The sequence below is a fragment of the Thamnophis elegans genome, unplaced genomic scaffold (genome assembly GCF_009769535.1).
Source record: "Thamnophis elegans isolate rThaEle1 unplaced genomic scaffold, rThaEle1.pri scaffold_42_arrow_ctg1, whole genome shotgun sequence".
Classification (NCBI taxonomy): domain Eukaryota; kingdom Metazoa; phylum Chordata; class Lepidosauria; order Squamata; family Colubridae; genus Thamnophis; species Thamnophis elegans.
The window spans coordinates 194927-214109 of NW_022473894.1; the positions used below are offsets into that span (position 1 = coordinate 194927).

Here is a 19183-nt window from a genome sequence, read left to right on the forward strand (position 1 = left end):
CCCACCAGAATGGACGGACCACCGCACCCTTCGTACCCAGCCAAAGCCCCCGCCCTCCTCCAAATTTGCGACCCACTCACAGCAGCTGAGAGGAGTGGCTGGCCACATCAGCTCTTGGGCACGGCTGCGGTGTCCGTGCGGGTCCACGTAGAGGCCGAAACCGCTGAAGCACAAGATGAATTCGCTCAGGCTGACCTCCACGGCTTTCAGCGCTTTCATCTGGGCCACGGCATTCGCCCGAACGTCATCCGCGTGGGGCAGACTGACTGGAGATCCTTCGTTGAGTAGAGGGTAGAGGGAGAAGCCGGACGGGTAGCCCACGCAGAGCCGGTCCCCCAATACATCCAGGCACTGGACGTATCCTGGCGCTTGGATCTCCTTGATACGGCGGTGGGGCGGGTGCGTGGCCGTCAGCTGGAAGCACAGCACCTGCCGTTTGCAGGCCACACACAGCACGGGGGTCATGCCGCGGCAGATCAGCCCCACGGCCACTGCTTGGCAGCCTTTGGCCTCCACCATCTTGGTTCCCGGCGCCTCGGGGGTCTCCAGCTCCGCCCACGAGAAGATGCGTAGCCCATGGTTCTTGCCGCAGAGCACGGACAGCAGCTGAGCTTCGGGGGAGACCAGCAGCAGCTGCACCCGCCGGCAGTCGCCCACCCGCAGCACATCTGGAGGGGAAGCGAAGCTCATGGTCAGGGCTTGGCAGTTGCAGCCCCCACAAAGCTCTCCAGCCACAATAGCGGGAAATCAGGAGCAGGAAAATTGTGATGTGAACATTAGGATGTGCTGTTTTCACACTTATGACCATTGCAACTTCGTGATCAAAATTCGGCCACTTGGCAATTGACTCATATTTATGACCGTTGCAGTGGGGGGAGGGGTTAATGTGATCCCCATTTGCGATCTGACTAGCAGGGGAGTCGGATTAATTTAACGTCCATTTTACTAACTGAACAACTGTAACGATTCACTGATCGTAAAATGGGGCAAAATTCACTTAACAACTGGAGAGAGAGGGGGGAGGGAGGGAGAGAGAGGGGGGAGGGAGGGAGAGAGAAGGAGGGAGGGAGGGAGAGTGAACTGCTCACCGTTTGTCCTGAGATTAACGAGAAAAAGTCCGTAATCCGTACCCAGAGTAAGCCTTTCCCGGTCTGTAAAAAAAAAGACACACTGTCACAATTAGTGTAGACCGGGGTCCTCCAACCCCTAGGCTGCGATACTGAGGCATGGTCCATTCAGAACCGGACTGCACAAGCAGTGGGCGAACACGGGAAGTTCCGTTTGCATGAGTGGTGCACGCTCGTGTTTGAGTGGGAATGTCCGATCCCTAAAAGTGACACTGCCATTCAATTGGGAGGAGGGGGGCCTTGGAGTCGATTTATTAGCAGTTCCAGTGACAACTGACATTTTACAACTGGTTTCGAAGCACCCTGAGATCCCATCACCTTTTGGGGGGAATGTTTATGATGGCCATGTGGGACGGTCCACTTTAATGTCTAACCAGGAAGATGGGAATTTGGTTCTCAGGGCGGTTGATAAAGGAACCATCTTCACACTTGTGTATTGGCTAAAATCTGCATTCCGACTAATGGGAGGGGTCTCGACTGCTTTAATTCCACTTGCATTGCCTAAGGGGATTCAGACGTTGCTTTGAACTTATTGTTTTCACTTCGGCTTAATAAAAGCTTCCTTTTGAAATGCTCCGTTTCAAGAGTCTTCGCTTTCTTAAGCTAGAAGGAGAGGCGATCCTTACAGGGAAGCTCCATTTCTGCAAGTGGCATTCATGTGCACCCGCTGGAGCTGTGCACAAGAGTGCACACAACCACTGCTTGCACACAACCATTTGCACCACCACCCCCCGTGATGGGTTCCTGATCCCGTTGCAACCAGTACGCTGCTACACGGCCCGGCGTCCACCATGTGCCTGCGCGTAGCACACGGATGCATACTTACAGCCCACGATGCTTCAGCTGCTGGGCGGAGCATCGCGCAGATGCCGTATGCTCCGTGAGCATGCGCAAAAGCCTCGATCAGCTCAAATACAGGCAGGGAGGGCGGGTGGCTGGGCCCACCGTACACTGTACCGGAACAGTACCTGGTGCCCCCAGAAGGCCCCTGTATGCCCGTACTGAGGTGTACCGGTTGTATCTCATCACTGGCCCCCACCCACCCACAGTGCTGACCCATAAAACTGGGAAGGTTGGAGACCCCTTCGTGCACTCCACCGCAAATCAAGGCCACTGTCCCTGCTCCAGAAACTGGGGGAGCAGACCAGACCTGTTGGGAGTATACTCCTAGTGTTGGGTAGGCAATATAGATTTGTGTACAATAACAAATGGTCGATGTTGCTTTAAATGAGTGAATGTACTTATCAGCTGTGATTAACTTTGCAATAAGAGGGAGTCAGGAAAGCTCACTCCCTCTCTCTGCTTGATACTACTTACTCGCTTGATGGCTGGAACGTGAACTGCAACTGTAAGCAATTGTTTGTTCTTTGAATTGTGTTTGGACGAATATCTACTATCACTGCTTGTGAAGCTATTAGTAGTAATAAAGCTACTTGTTTTTACTGACAGTGTCTGAGACTCTATTCGTGTGTTTTCTACTACTAGCAACGTTCCTTTTCTCTCGGTGTACATTCCGCTGCACTACTTTCTGTCTCCGAACGGAGAGACCCCTAACAAGACCCACCCACTCCGATCTCCCAGAACCGTAATTTCAGGAAGCACCTATGATTGCGGCTGAGAGGGCGTGGGGGATGAAGGGCAGCCCGTTGTCGTAGGCCTCCTTCAGCATGTAGACCGCGCGGTCGCAGTGCCGGTTCTGTCGCAGCAGCTGCTGCAGCTCGCTCAGCACCTGGGTCCACCTCTGCATCTCCGCCTCGCTGTCGGCCAGGAAGAGCACGGAGCTGGTGGTGGGAGGGCAGGAGAGCTGAGTGGACGTCACCTGCGGAAGGAATGGGGTAAGTGAGCAGGATGCCAGCCGGTGCCCGGCAATGCTCCAAGCTGCACCCCTCCCAAACCGGCTGTAGTAATTTGAGATCTGACTCCGCCGACAGCATGCGTGGAATCCCCCCCCATTCTGTCCCCATGACGGCACTGAGAGTTGACACCCCTTTTTACAACAGGTCTTTTTATTCACAAGGATAAACAAAAAAACCCAACATAATTAGTCCCAACAAACCAAGTTAATCCAAGAAATCCAAATTGCTGTATACTGAAAACGAGCGGTTGTTCATTTCCTATTTATTTCCTCCTATTTATTTCCCAGCCAGGGAGGGACTGGATAGTGTCTGCGTCTGCTTTTCCCTGAGAGCCGTCTTATTCCTTTCCTTTGCTCTCCTCTCCTCTTTGCACATAAGCACATCTGGGCCCCATCTGTTCCTCCCCCTCCCTCAGCTCAGGCCCTGAAGGCAGCTGCCTCTCCACCTGGGGGAGGATGGAAGGCCCCGGCTCTGCCTCCCCCTCCTCCTTGCCTGGCTCTGCTGCTACCTCTGGCAGCCGACGGGCCATGATATGTTTTTGTTTGTTCCTATAGAAATGGCTAGTAAAAATTTTGGGGAACAAACTTAAAAATGACTGCTTAAAAAAAGTTGACTGGCGGTGAAATACAAAAAAGAAAAAATTATGTTGGTGAAATACAAAAAAGAAATCCAATATTTAATACTACATATACTTACAGCGGCAAGGATCACCTTCGCCCAGAAATAGAAAAACAAACTAACCCCAAATGAAGATGAAATAATAAGAAAGATTATGGACTGTGCTGAAATGGATAAATTAACGAAAGAAATACAGGGAAAGAAAGAATCAGAATTCTACCAGATATGGGATAAATGGTACAGGTGGATGGAGGAAAGAAACAAAAATCAATGATAGAATTTAACAATACTCAAAAATAATAGTTATGAGTAAATAAGAGGGTTAAGAATGATGAAATCTAAATGAAATACGATAGAAGGGGAAATAATATAAGGTGAGCGATATCGATTGATGATTGCTAAGATAAAAAACAGGAAGTTCCTTTTCGCACTGTATTGTATAAATGTGGTGTACGTCTAATTTTTGTGTGTGTGTATTTTACATGCTTGTTAATAAAAATCTTTAAAAAAAAGATTTGGTGGTTGGACCAAAGTCACCCAGGGGCTTCTGTACCTAAGGCAGGACTAGAACTCCCAGTCCCCCTGTGATTGGTCCAAAGTAACCCGGGGCTTCTGTGCCTAAGATAGGACTAGAACTCCCAGTCCCCCTGTGATTGGACCAAAGTCACCCGGGGCTTCTGTGCCTAAGGTGGGACTAGAACTCCCAGTCTCCCTGGGATTGGACCAAAGTCACCCAGGGACTTCTGTGCCTAAGGCAGGACTAGAACTCCCAGTCCCCCTGTGATTGGTCCAAAGTAACCCGGGGCTTCTGTGCCTAAGATAGGACTAGAACTCCCAGTCCCCCTGTGACTGGACCAAAGTCACCCGGGGCTTCTGTGCCTAAGGTGGGACTAGAACTCCCAGTCTCCTGGTGGTTGGACCAAAGTCACCCAGGGGCTTCTGTACCTAAGACAGGACTAGAACTCCCAGTCTCCTGGTGATTACACCAAAGTCCCCCCAGGGGCTTTTATGCCTAAGGCGGGACTAGAACTCCCAGTCCCCCTGTGATTGGTCCAAAGTAACCCGGGGCTTCTGTGCCTAAGGCAGGACTAGAACTCCTAGTCTCCCTGGGATTGGACCAAAGTCACCCAGGGACCTCTGTGCCTAAGGTGGGACTAGAACTCCCAGTCTCCTGGTGGTTGGACCAAAGTCACCCAGGGACTTCTGTGCCTAAGGTGGGACTAGAACTCCCAGTCTCCTGGTGATTACACCAAAGTCCCCCCAGGGGCTTCTGTGCCTAAGGCGGGACTAGAACTCCCAGTCTCCCTGGGATTGGACCAAAGTCACCCAGGGGCTTCTGTGCCTAAGGCGGGACTAGAACTCCCAGTCTCCTGGTGATTAGACCAAAGTCACCCTGGGCTTCTGTGCCTAAGGCCGGACTAGAACTCCCAGCCTCCTGCTAGTATTCATTTGCTGACAGGTGCCTTCTGGCTTTCCTTCTGCTTCAGACTCTCTGGCGTTTTTCCCTCCCTGCAGACTCTTAAGAGGCTTGAGGAGACCTTCAGTGGGAGAAGCTGAATCGGGATGGATGGCTTAAACTCCCAGTTCTTGACTAGGGGAGAGGTACCTGAAGAGGATGGGGCTTCTTTGCAGCAGCTGAGGCTACACAGGCTCTCCCTTCCGGGCGTGACAGGGGTCCTTCCTTTGTCCCCCTGCAGTTGGAGGTGTCCTCGGAGGAGCCAATGTCACGACAACACAACGTGCGGTCTCGACAGTCCAAGACCGCTGTTAACACTTTTGCCACTGGACGGTCCAGTTGGACCTAAACCATCCCGTAGAGACGATGAACAGGAAGACAAAGCCTTGCTGGTCTCAGGGACATCGCAAAGTCTCTGATTGACCCAAGGGATGCGCTTCAAGCCGGCGGCAAACAGGCAGCCCTAAGCTGACGAAGTCGGAGACGGCTCCGGAAAGAAGGAAGTGAAAGTGAGTCCATTGGGTGAGGTTTTTTGTTTTTCTATTCTGAGAAGATTGGCCAAAGAAACTTTTTTTAAAAGATAAATTAGTCCTTTAAGTAAAAGAATAAAGCGACAAATTTAATTCTTATTGGACTGCCTTGGAAAGTTTTTGGGTTTTTTTGTAACGATATTTTGTGGATTGAAGTGACCGTAAGGTTTCCTGTTTCTCCGCTTGAAGTGAACGGATTGATTTTTTTTACTCTATTTTTTGTCACCTTATTTTTTGGCTTGAACTAAAACCCTCTTTTTTAAAGCACACTTAAATAATTGTAGTTAAATGAGAATTGTGGTACATTGATAGTAAAATGCATAAAGATTTAAAATATACAATTCAATATGAATGGTATAGGTAATGATTGTGGAAGAAACGCACAAAACGTATTTGTAACCAATCGACACGCTTTCTACAAGATGTAATGAAGGATGATTCTTTTTTCTGTTTTTGTTTAATTAAAACAATAAAAAAAACTTTTCCAAAAAAAGAGGGTGGGGCTCTCCCTTCTGGGCGTGACGGGGGTCCCTCCTTTGTCCCCCTGCAGTTAGATGGAGCCTTAGAAACGAAGAGATCAAATTGCGCTGGTTTATTCTATTGGGAGTGTTGTAGGGCAACCATAATTAAATTTCTCGGATGGCATGCTTGGAAAAGCTCATGATGGCGGCCACAGCAATGGAATGGGAGCCCCAGTTGTTTTTGATTTTTGTTTTATTTCTTACTTCTTTCAACCTGACCTGCGTACAGGTAATTCCTCAGCTGATGATGGCCACAACTGAGTCCAACATTTCTGCTGCTAAGCGAGGCATTTGTTAAGCGCGTTTCGCCCCATTTTACGACCTTTCTTATCGCCATCGTTAATCGAATCACTGCGGTTAGATCTTATAGCACCGTGGTGGGAATGACGAGGCGGCTTTGAATGGTGTTAGGATGTGGTTTTGTTGTTGTTCTTTTTGCCGTGAGCAACTGGAATTTTAGGTAGTCCTCGATGTATGGCCACAATTGAGTCAGAGGTGGGTTCCTACCAGTTTGCACCAGTTCGGTAGAACCGGTTCGTCAAATCTACCGAACTGGTTAGAAGAGGTTCCATCAGTGGACCCGGAAAGCAAGCCACACCTACAGGTTGCAAACGTAAAACGTGAAACCCACCACCCACACACACACACACACACACACACACACACACACACAGAGTCTCACACACAGGGAAAGAGAAAGAAAGGAAGAAAGAAAAAAAGAAAGAAAAAGAGAGAGAGATGAAAGAAAAAAAGGAAAAAGGGACAGAGAGACAAAAGGAAAGAGAGAGAGAGAGAGAGAGACAGAGAGAGAGACAGAGAGAAAGAAAGAAAGAAAGAAAGAAACAAACAAACACATGGCCAGCAAGCCACTCCCACCAGGTCACATGGCTGGCAAGCCACTCCCACAAAGGAGGCCACACCCACAGAGTAGGTTCGAAATTTTTTTGAAACCCACCACTGAATTGAGCCCAGCGTTTTTGTGGCTAAGCGAGGGCAAGGGAATTTTGACCCTTTTTACCACCTTTCTAGCCACTGTTGTTAAACGAATCACTGCAATATTTACATCCGTAACATGGTTGTTAAGGGAATCCAGTTTCCCCATTTCGACTTTCCTCATCAGAAGACAACAAAAGGAGATTCCGTGATACTTCAACCGTCATAAATATGAGTCAGTAGCCAAGCATCCGAATTTTGATCACGTGACCATGGAGGATGCTGCAATGGTCGTAAGTGTGAAAAACGGTCGTAAGTCACTTGAAGATTCACTAAATGAACTGTTGTAAGTCAAGAACTATCTAGCTATACTTAGGGTACCTTCTGCGTTGTATTGTATAATAAAAGATGAATTTGACCAGCTGCTGGTTCATAACATTTGCCCGGCTTGAAGGGGAAAAAAAAATATTAGGATAAAACACCATGAAAGGGATTTTATAAAATATTTTTTGTTTTATTTTTTACATTGCTTATAAAACTTTTTTTTTTAACATCATCATTCAATGTTTAAGAAACGATTTAAATAGCCCTCCTTTTCATTATTAAATCATGGCAAATAAATAACTTCAGGTCCTTCTTTTTCCTGCAAGAAAGATGTTCCCCAAATTCTACCTAGACAATATTGTGCCCCCCCCCAAACACACACAAAAAGGAAATAGAGGTAGCGGGTGCGAATTTGACCCACCCATCGGCTGTCTTTCCAGGAGGGGGAAAAAAAAAAGTATCAAGGAAGGCAGAATTTTCCAGCTTCTGTCGCACAATTGTAAACGTTTCTTTTCTAATCAAGTCTTCACAAAGTCTAAGACGAATTATTATTTTCCTTTTTGCCAAAAAAAAAGCCACAAATTACGTTAGCATCCGTAGTAGATGCCAATATATATATATATATATATATATATATATATATATATATATATATATATCTGATTTTAACTTCCAGAAAGCGAGGGTTTTCCCCGCATCCCACCGCTCCCCCGTTTTTCTCAGCAAGATGTTCTTTCCTGCCAAACTTCAGGAGAACTTCAACGATGAGCGAGGGATGCGACATTCCCCTCTTCGCATTCAGTGGCTGTGGCACCAGCATTTCAGTGCAATTCCATAAGTTCCCTGTGCAGTCCACGCCCTCGTGCGGTGGCATCACCTGGTGGCGCCTTCCGAGAGGTGGTCGCGAGTTGAAAAAGTACATTGGGGGTACAGGAGTACCCCTGGAATCAGAAGACTTAGCAGTAATAAATAAATTTTCAGGTCGGAAAACATTCCTCGGGACTGGAGGACAGAGAGGACAATCAAGGCACCTCTCTCACGTTTTTCTGGATAAAATAAATACCCTCCCTGAGAAACATCACATACACACAAACACAAAAGACACTCCCACTCACAGCTCCTGTACCATCATCTGGCTCCACCCTGGATTCGCAAAGAGAACCAGGGAGTCAACACTTCATCAACACTCCGTACCGCTACAGCTTAGATGGGACTAGCTAGGATTCTGGAGATTTCCGCCTTCTTTCCTTCTCATACGTTGAGGCTGTAGAAGTCCATTCGCTTCCGGCAACACCTCTGAATCCATACCCAGTACAGCATGACCATGAATGTCCAGTAGCCCAAATAGATGGCCAAGCCAATGAGCAAATACAAGATCTCTGTTTGTTTGGCTTCCGTGGTCCAGTCAGCCAAGGCTTCTTGGCAGATAGTGTAGATCAGGCCTCCCAGCAGAAGAAGACCCCAGATGGAAACAGGCAGCAGAGGCATGTAGTTGCCGACCATCTTCTTCCGTCCTGAGGTGCCCCAGCTGCTCTTGTTCATGGTCAAGATGGCAAAGTACTTCGCCGGAAGTAGGCCTCCCATGTAGAGGACGGCGTAAAGGGACATGAAAAGCATGACCGGGTTACTCCTCAGCCAGCAGGCGTAAAGAGCCTTCACACAGGCCACCAGCTGGACGCAGAGCAAGACCCACAGCACATCCCAGAGGTTGCCCCCGTAGAAGAGCCGCAGGACAGTGGCCGTGACGAAGAAGGGGAAGATGCCGGAGACCACCAACTCGTAAGTCATCCAGAGGTGATGCCGGTGCCACCAGAGGGCGTTGTAGAGCCATTCCCGGAAGTAGGACTTGGTCCAACGGGTTTGCTGAGCCAGCCAACGTAGGAATGAGGACGGGGTCTCCGAGTAGCAGCGGGAACGAGCTGTGTATCTGGCACAAGGAAAGGAGGCAAAGATTAACAAGGGAGGAAAGAAGACACAACTTGATTTGACCCCTTTCTGGTCTTGAATACTTCCTGCAGTGGTCCTTTCTCGATCATGGCTACACTAGATACGTAAGGAACTAAATTCCTGATCATAGCTACGCTAGAGAAGTGAGAGAAAGGCCATGAAAACATTATTTCCTGTCTGGATTTGTATGCAACACACCAAACTAGGTGGAAAGGGGGTTGGGAAAAATCTGTGGTTCAAGATATTATGGAAATTCAGCCTTTGTCTCTGCAAATTGCATAACTCCCTTTTCACATTACATGCATAATAGTTTCTTGATTTGGACAAAGCATCTTAAATAAAAGCAGAAATTAAGTTAAATGATCAGAAATTGATCATATTGTATGAACATAGCAATTCAGGAACAATCTGGGGATACCAAAAAGGATTCCGTGGGCGTTAAGTGCGCAGCAGAAGCTTAAGTAATTCAAGCTTGAACCAATTTGATTTCCTAACGTAACACTTTCATAGGAATGTTTGGGCAAAGCTGTATTAAGTACCAAACATTGGAAAAGGTAGGAAGACCCTGAATTTAACTTATAGCTTGATATCATAGTACCTACAAGGGCTGCTACAAGTTTCAGCTAAAAAGATAAAGCTTCAACAAAACCACAAGATTTCTTCGTGCTCTTTAAGTAAAGGTAAAGGTTCCCCTCGCATATATGTTCCAGTTGTTCCTGACTCTAGGGGGCGGTGCTCATCTCTGTTTCAATGCCAAAGAGCCAGCACTGTCCGAAGACATCTCTGTGGTCATGTGGCCAGCATGACTAAACGCTGAAGGTACATGGAACGCTGTTACCTTCCAACCAAAGTTCCTATTTTTCTACTTGCATTTTTTACGGGCTTTCAAACTGCTAGGTTGGCAGAAGCTGGGACAAGTAACGGGAGCTCACTCCATTACACGTTGCTAGGGATTCGAACTGCTGAACTGCCAACCTTCCTGATCTGAGTCCTTTGATTCCTTTGTTCCATGTTTTTTTTTGTCCCGTGTTCTTTAATGAGCCGAGGTGGCACAGTGGTTAGGGTGCAGTACTGCAGGCCACTTCAGCTGACTGTTATCTGCAGTTCAGCGGTTCTAATCTCACTGGCTCAGGGTTGACTCAGCCTTCCATCCTTCCGAGGTGGGTGAAATGAGGACCCAGACTGTGGGGGTGATATGCTGACTCTGTAAACCGCTTCGAGAGGGCTGAAAGCCCTATGAAGCGGTATATAAGTCTAACTGCTATTGCTATTGCTATTAATTGCTCCCAAAGACCTGTCTCTGTGTTTAACAACCCTATAAGTGAGTATCTCTCAACCTGGGGAAGTTTAAGAAAGCCATGCTGGGTGAGGAATTCTGGGAGTTGAAGTCCACCCCTCTTAAACTTGCCCAGGTTGGGGAAAAAACTCAGCTGTAAGTCAGGAAGCCATATCTGGAGGGCTTCATGGAGGAAGTAACGTATTGAAACGGGAAGTCCTACTTGTAAAAAAGGTAAGCACTCTAAAAGAACTATCTCAACAGACTTCTCACATTTCATTCCACATGGTTCCTACTCCATCAGATACCCAGATTTCCTTACTTGGTGGCGTAGCCAATGCTCAGCATCCTGTTGGTGAGGTGCCTATCATCCCCGAAGGTGCAGTGTGTTCCAAGGAACTTTTGATTGTACCAGGATTCCAGAAATTGCTGTAGGAGGTCATTCCGATACAGACCTGATGCAACCAATAAAAAAGAAGGGATGAGATTTTTAAAAAGTGCAGCGGGTCGGGGAAATGCGTTAATCTTTTCCCACATTGCTTCATGACATGAGGGACTTATTTAAGGCACTATTTACAGGTGGAACACCTTACCCAAGGGGCCACTGATACAGGAGACGCAGTTGAAGTAGGACTGGCAGGCTCGCTCAATGTTGAAAGCCATCCAGTAGCGCAGGCTGCTCATGAAGCTGATGTAGGAGTCGGAAAGGTTGAGGATCCCGACATCGCCGCCCACGGCCCCATAGCGTTCGTTCGACTCCAGCACCTTCACCAGTTCTACCGTGGCTTCAGGCTCCAACTTGGTGTCAGAGTCGCATACCTGGGAGAAGCCAAGAGTTTAGTCTAAAGACACTCCTTCAACTTGTCAAGGAGATCTCATTGCATATACATATACATATACATATATAGACATACACATGTACATGTACATGTACATATACATATACATACCCAGCCTGAAGATGGCAAGTGAGACCTCGCCGAAATGTTGCCAAGACCTGGTATGCCCAAATATGGGAGGGAGCATACTGCTTAACTTTAACACTTAATTATTTCCTTGGCTCAGCTGATAAGGGAGGAGAGCTTGTGGCTTAGAGGCTAATACAACTGCCTAATATGTAAAAACAGCCCAGGTTCGAATCCCAGTAAGGGTATAGCTAGCTGATGAGAGCTAAATAGCTTGAAATAGATCTATATTAGTCTCCCTTTATTTATCAGCATAAATTATCTATATCTATATATATTTATGTCAAAGCACCTGGTATGCCCAAATATGGGAGGGAGCATACTGCTTAACTTTAACACTTAATTAGTTCCTTGGCTCAGATGATAAGGGAGAAGAGCTTGTGGCTTAGAGGCTAATACAACTGCCTAAATGTAAAAACACTCAGGTTCAAATCCCGGTAAGAGTATGGTTAGCTTCAAGGTGCTATTGACCACCCATAAAGCCCTACATGGCAGTGGATCTGGATACTTGAGAGACCGCCTTCTGCCAATTACCTCCCTACGGCCTATAAGATCTCATAGGTTAGGCCTCCTCCGCATCCCATCGGCCAGCCAATGCCGGCTGGCAACCACAAGGAGGAGGGCCTTCTCAGTAGCGGCCCCGACCCTTTGGAACGAGCTCCCCGTAGAGATCCGCACCCTCTCCACCGTCCAGGCCTTCCGCATAGCCTTGAAGAACTGGCTCGCCCGTCAGGCCTGGGGATAAGGACCATTGCCCCGCCCGAATGTTGTATGCATGTTGTGTATTATTTTATTATGTGTTGTTGTTTTAGTATTGTATTGTTTTGTATTCCCCTCTCCCTGGTTTCTGTGAGCCGCCCTGAGTCCCCTCAGGGAAAAGGGCGGCCTACAAATAAAATCAATTCAATTCAATTCAATTCAATTCAATTCAATTCAATTCAATTCAATTCAATTCAGCTGATGAGAGCTAAATGTGTGTGTGTGTGTGTGTGTGTGTGTGTGTGTGTACACACAAACACACATATATACATACATACATACATACATACATAAACATACTTTCACACACACACACACAAATACAATTATGAGGTTGATGTTTGTACACCTTGGGCACCTAGAGAGCACACTGCTCATCATAGGAAGGAAATGTATGCTATAAAATCCTAAAAACATTTTATAAATTTAAAAAAAAACTTGTCGAGAAGATCTGAATTGCTGGAACCTAGAGAACTGGGTGGGTCCAGAAGAACCCCACTGTTTGACCTCTTCTTTCCAGTCTTCAGTCCTCGCAGGGGAAGAGAAGAGGCCGTGTCAACTGATTTGGGGACTTCCCTTGGTTGCCGTAAAGCGTGGGTGGACTTGCCTGTACAAGCCAGCCCGAAGGGCACAACAGGATCAGAGGAATACATAGATCACCAGGTTGAAGGTTGACTCAGCCTTCTTCTATCCTTCTAAGATCAGTAAAATGAGGACCCAGATTGTCGGGGCAACAGGCTGACTCTGCACACTACTTAGAGAGGGCTGTAAGAGCGCTATGAAGTGGTATATAAGTCTAAGTCAGAGGTGGGTTCCTACCAGTTCGCACCTATTCGGTAGAACCGGTTCGTCAAATCTACCGAACTGGTTAGAAGAGGTTCCACCAGTGGACCCGGAAAGCAGGCCACACCTACAGAAGAGCTTCCAAAATTGTTTGAAACCCACCACTGGTCCTTGGATATGATTATTCTACACTATCATGCTCCTATTTATACAACTCAGTGCCTCTGTGAAAGGTAAGGATGACTACTGCGTTTGTGGTGCAATCAGAACATTGCGTGTGTTGAAGTTGTTTGAACGCAAACCAAAGATGCCTTTTAAAAAACAAGTTTACATCCTATTCTTATGCATGCCAGTGCTGTGTGTGAGGTAATTTAAGGTGGTTCTGACAAGTGTCGTCGGCATCTTCATATCCGGTCACATGGGCAGCAAGCCACTCCCATCCGGTCACATGGGCAGCAAGCCACTCCCACAAAGGAGGCCACACCCACAGAGTAGGTTCGAACAATTTTTGAAACCCACCACTGGTCTAAGTGCTATTGCTACATAGATTGTACCCGTCTGTGAGAATTCTTGGGAATTAAGAGGAATTCTTGGGAATTAAGAGGAAGAATTACAGCTTATACAGTAGTAGTTTCTCTGGAAAATAAAGGGTGGTTTCCACAGGAAGTGAAAGCCATGAGTACTAATACTACTTTTATTGCAAAGCGAGTTACAGAATCTTGCAAGTCTAAAATGACTTTCCCTTTCCCCTGTCTTTACTTTCCACAGAATTAGATCCCTTCTGAGATCTTTTCTCTAACTGCCTTTCTGCTTTGGACTCAGATGTCTTTTATCAGACCATTGTCTAGAGGGATGTGTGTCTCCAAAAGTGGCAGCTTTAAAGACTTGTGGACTTCAACTCCCAGAATTCCTCAGCCCGCCATGTTGGCTGGGAGATTCTGGGAGTTGAAGCCCACAAGTCTTAAAATTGCCAAGTTTGGAGACTTCTGGTCTGAACGGTGACTCTTCCTCTTGTCTCCCAAGCTTACTGTCACAGCCCGTTCCATTTGCCGCAATTACGATGCCATGGAAGTGCATAGTCTAGTAAAGGGGTCTCCAACTTTGGCAACTTTAAGGCTTGTGGACCTCAACTCCCAGAGTTCCTCAGCCAGCTGAGGAACTCTGGGAGTTGAAGTCCACAAGTCTTAAAGCTGCTAAGGTTGGAGACTTCCGGTCTCGTAGACAACCAAGTGCAACCATTCTCATGTATAACAATCACTGATTGACTTAAAAAGATAACAGTTCACTTCCTCAGGTGCCCCCCCCCTGGATAGAATGGAAATGAAAGCTATCTAACTTTGGAACCGATGCAAATGCAAATGAGGAAATGTATTATTTGTTTTCTAGAAAATCAAGATTACAGGGCTAAACATAAAGGGGCGGAAGAGATTAAAAAGGAAGACATCCTATGGAGAGTAATTCATGAAGCTTTTTTGGGGAGGGAGATCAGTCAAGGTCGGTGAGGTCCCACCACCCAAATTTTGTTGGGAGCATTTTAGCTGCCACAGGGTGGCAAATTGGTGGGCTGCCAGAGCTTATATAATTACCACGCTAGAATCCGAAATCCTAGACATCGTAATGAATGAAATAATACAAATCAAAACCCAACAATAGCAGATGGAAGATACGCAGCTTTCAAGACCAATAAACAACTGAGTGGTAAACTGCTTGGATGAAGAATAAATGGTGAGGGCCAGTTTCCTGGGCCATGTACCCCCCAGATGTGCCAAACTATAAATCCCAACATGTCCAGACATGATCAGATGCCAGGGTGAATTTGCCGGAACATTTGGAAGAGACTAGTTAAAGATGTTGATCTGGAATTCAAATCTCTACTTAGGTCTGAAGGCCAATGCATGTTTTGGGGAAAAGTCACTATCTGTCAACCTTCCAGAAAAGATAAAATTGAAGGGGAATAGATTATACCTCACGTTCTTCACATGGAAGGTGAGATAAATTCCATAGTACTATAGAATAGAATAGAATATAGAATGGGAATAAAATAGAATAGAAAATATAGAATAGAATATAGAATAGTAATAGAAAAGAAAATATAGAATAGAAGAGAATAGGAATAGAATAGAATAAGAGAGTTGGGAGGGAATTTGAAGATCTTCTAGTCCAACCCCCTGCTTAGGCAGGAAATCCTATACCACTACAGACAAATACTTATCCAACATCTTCTTAAAGACTTCCAGTGTTGGAGCATTCATAACTCCTGGAGGCAAGTCGTTCCACTGATTAATTATTCTAACTGTCAGGAAATTTCTCTTTAGTTCTTCTCTGCTTGATTAGTTTCTACCCAGTGGTGGGTTTCAATTTTTTTTAGAACCTCTTCTGTAGGTGTGGCCTGCTTTGTGGGAGTGGCTTGCAGGCCATGTGACTGGGTGGGAGTGGCTTGCCAGCCATGTGACCGAGTGGGAGTGGCTTGGCAGTCATGTGACTGGGTGGGCATGGCCAACTTGTAAAATGTGGTGAAACTCACTTAACAAAGCTCTTGCTTAGCAACCAAAATGTTGGCTCAGAAACTCTGGCATTTGAAGCACGCAAGTCTTAAAACTGTCAAGTTACAAGACCCTTGCACCCCTAACCCTTTAGGAAAAAAAACCCAGGGGTGTTCAAACTTGACAGCTTTAAGACTTGTGTACTTCAACTCCCAGAATTCCTCCTCCAGCTATGTTGGCTCAGGAACTCTGGCATTGAAGTATGCAAGTCTTAAAGCTGTCAAGTTACAAGACCCTTGCAACCCTAACTCTTTAGGGAAAAAAACCCAGAGGTGTTCAAACTTGACAGCTTTAAGATTTGTGGACTTTGACTCCCAGAATTCCTCCTCTCACTCTTCATCTTGATGATGTGCGGACGGGCGGGGGAAGGAGCTGGAACCGGTTCTAAATGGCACTGTAGATTTGTGGAACCTCTTCTGTAGAAGCGGTTAGAACTGGCAGGAACCCACCCCTGTTTCCACCCATTGCTTCTTGTCCTGCCCTCTGGTGCATTGGAGAATAGGTTGCCCCCCCCCACCTCTTCTTTGTTCCTGAAATATCGGAACCCTGCTATCATGTCACCCCTTAGTTCCATAAAAGGATAACATGAATAAAAGTTGGGTACCTGAACATAATCCACTGAATTCCCAAGGGCCTTGAATGCCGTGTACATGACTTCTCGCTTCCCGCCCCATTTCTGCATGATGCAGACACATCTCTTGGTGCGGATCAGTTCTTCCACCACAAGTTGGCGGAGATCTTCCATATTAATCTCGGTGTACTGAGAGGGCTCATCCCCAGTATGGTAACCGCCGTCCCCATTCTCCATATCCAACTGAGATTGATGGTGGTAGTTGTTCTCCCAAACAAAAGTCCCCATATCTTCTCCGGCGAAGACTTCCCGGAACATATCCATCATGTATCGGTCCTCGTTGCTGTTCCCATCCACCACCATGATGATCCGGAGTTTCTCTGGGGGATACAGGGTGGCCTTGACCGATTGAAGGCACTCGCGGAGGTAGGCTGGGTCTTCCTGGTAAGCAGAGATGGTGAGGGCCACCGACTTGGTGTAGCTGCATGACAGAGAGTCCCTCCGCATCCTCTTGTGCTCCAGGAAAGCAAAGAAGCTTTGGATGATGAGGTGGAAGGTGAGGAAGGCTCCGTAGAGACCAAAGGCCATGATGTGGTATTGGTCAGAGACCAGCTGGATGCCCTGGATGTAGGCCCATGCCAGCACTGATAATATGAGCAAGGCAAAACCAATGGTGATGACTCGACGTCCCACCGAGACAAAAAAATTGGTGGCTTTTGAAACATCCATTCCTAGAAAAAAAGGAAAGAAAAAAACCAGGGAGGTGAGTCATCTCAGTTTTTATCATCTTCTTTTCATGACCCCATAATCCCTTGCCGGGTGGAATCTGGCCAAATGAATGGAGCTAGCAGACTATTTTAATGGCCAGATGCTTTTCCTGTTGCCAATGCGGAGTTTTTTCCCCAGCAGATATATTCACCTTGTGCCCAGAGAGAGAAATCTCTGCCTCTCCCTAGGATCGAACTCATGGCCTCCTGATTGTGAGGCGAGAACTCCGCCTCTAGGCCACCATGCCACTCAATAACCTCAGTTTTTATGATACGGATTTAATATTTATTTGGTAGGGATAGACCCAGAGTGCCAGCTCACAAGGACATCAAAGAGGCAAAAGCTCAGGGGTGGGTTTCTCGCCCCGTTCCAACCGGTTTGGTTGGAACGGGGCCAGCGGCGTCCTCGTGCATGCGCACAGTGCACACATGCGTACTAGCATCTGTGCGATGCTCCAGCTGCTCCTGGAGGATCGCGCAGGCGCTGTATGCATCCTGTGCATGCGTGGAAGCGCAGAACTCGTCAAAACCGGCTAAGGAGCGTGGGCGGGCAGGTGGGCCCTTTGCCGTTCCCGGAAGTTACTTACTTCCGGGTTCGCCGACCAACCGGTTCACGGGGACCGCCGCGAACCGGTTGAAACCCACCCCTGCAGAAGACCCTCTTCAACCTACATCTCAGTTAACGGCTGGCCGAGGGATGAAGTGACGTTTTGGGGTGTCGTTGAATTGAACTAGGCATTGGATCACACACACACACAGAAACACACACACACACCCCATACCAAATCATAAACCATGTCTCACAAACACACGTGGCTGACTTCATAAAGGATAATCGAGGCGGGTCATATGTGTAAAACTCCCATCCATAAATCGTGATTTGTGGTTCTAACATGGTTCTAACACTGAGTCTCTTTGAGAGTGGGCGGCATACAAATTAATTATTAAATAAATAAATAAATAAATAAATAAATAAATAAATAAATAAATAAATGGTTGTACATGAGACCATCCCAGACTCTTTCAACCACGATTCGAAGAAGCTGTGACTCGGTACGCGTGCAAAAAAAACCTTCGTGACCAGAGGTGGTATTCAGCCAGTTTGGAACCGGTTCATCTGAACCAGTAGCAGAAATGACCCGCCTACCTGCCCCAGCTCTAATGCCATCCTATCTAGGCACGTTTTCGAGGCCAGGCACATGCGTGAGCAAAGAGGATGCATGGAAGGCTGGGTACATGCATGGAAGGCATGTGTGCAAGCAGAGCACATGTGCAAAAGGCCGGGTGCATGAACAGAAGGGGCGCGTGCGGCCACGAAGTGAGCAGGCGAATGCGGAGTCGAACCAGTGGTAACAAAAGTGTGAAACCCACGGCTGTTTGTGGCTATTTAAAACATGGTGGAATTAGGCCAAGTGAAGCTCAACCATCCAACTACTAAACGACTTGCAAATTATTCTTCCTGGGTTGACCCGCAAGGAGAAAGGGGCCGTTGGCATTTTCCATTAGGCAAAAAAAAAAAGGGGGGGGGTTGAGATGCTCCCCTCCCAGCCTGGGTGGGTTCCTCCTTCTCAGGCTGCGCCCACCCCAAGCATCCCTAAGCTAATTTCCTGGCACGGTCTCAGAACAAAAAAAAGCTGTTAAATATATATATATTTACAGAGCCAAGAAAAGAGGCGTTTCTTCAAAAGCTGAGCCATTGGCAGCTATGGTCCACTGAATAAATAAACGGCAAAGTATTGGGATGGTATGTGTGATTGCCCCTTGTAGGTATACGTGTGTGTTCTTTCTTACTTAACCCTTCCCGAGACAGTATCAAAACCTCCCTTTTTTCTAACTTCACCATTCAGGGTGCAATCATATTTTTATAGGGTAGGGCAGGCCCCAAGTGTTAAGATAAAACCCTTGCTTGGGGCAGCTCCTAGCTAAGTACCGAAGGCAAAAAAAAGCAAATCAAGCATAGTTAAATAGTTTATCACAGTTTATGGGGTTTTTTTTTGGCAGATGAGTTTTCTGCCTCTGGTGGGGAAAAAAAAAATACTTTGATTAGTCTCGAGTAACAGGCAGAAAAGGACTTTAGAAACAAGGGCAGGTGGTCCTTGAGTCACGACTATAACTGAGCCCAACGTTTCCATCGCTAAGCGAGACAGGTGTCGCGTTTTGCCTCCATTTTATGGTTCCACCACAAAACCGCGGACGACAAAATCGCG

At 46.9% G+C, this 19183-nt stretch overlaps 2 protein-coding genes across 4 annotated transcripts in view; both read right to left on the minus strand.

Annotated features, from left to right (window-relative positions):
- LOC116523541 (serine/threonine-protein kinase MRCK gamma-like) overlaps positions 1–2975 on the minus strand; it is a 187355-nt gene extending 184380 nt beyond the window's left edge. For 2 of the 3 annotated variants that reach the window (XR_004257087.1, XM_032238651.1), the window contains exons 1-3: positions 2730–2975; positions 1089–1151; positions 81–668 (exon numbers count right to left, since the gene is read on the minus strand). Coding sequence is in view for 2 of the 3 variants with exons in the window: in XM_032238651.1 (XP_032094542.1) it covers positions 81–668; positions 1089–1151; positions 2730–2874 (796 nt within the window). In the remaining variant the exon portion in view is untranslated. The remainder of the gene's footprint in view (positions 1–80; positions 669–1088; positions 1152–2729) is intronic. The other variant, XM_032238652.1, reaches the window with a different exon arrangement.
- A 5641-nt stretch (positions 2976–8616) lies between these two features.
- LOC116523548 (hyaluronan synthase 1-like) lies at positions 8617–16938 on the minus strand. Its single transcript, XM_032238659.1, has 4 exons — positions 16243–16938; positions 11182–11407; positions 10911–11043; positions 8617–9292 (listed from the first exon to the last, which is right to left on the minus strand). Exons 1-4 carry the CDS (start codon positions 16936–16938, stop codon positions 8617–8619), a joined length of 1731 nt encoding a protein of 576 aa, XP_032094550.1.
- Between the last annotated feature and the right edge of the window lie 2245 nt (positions 16939–19183).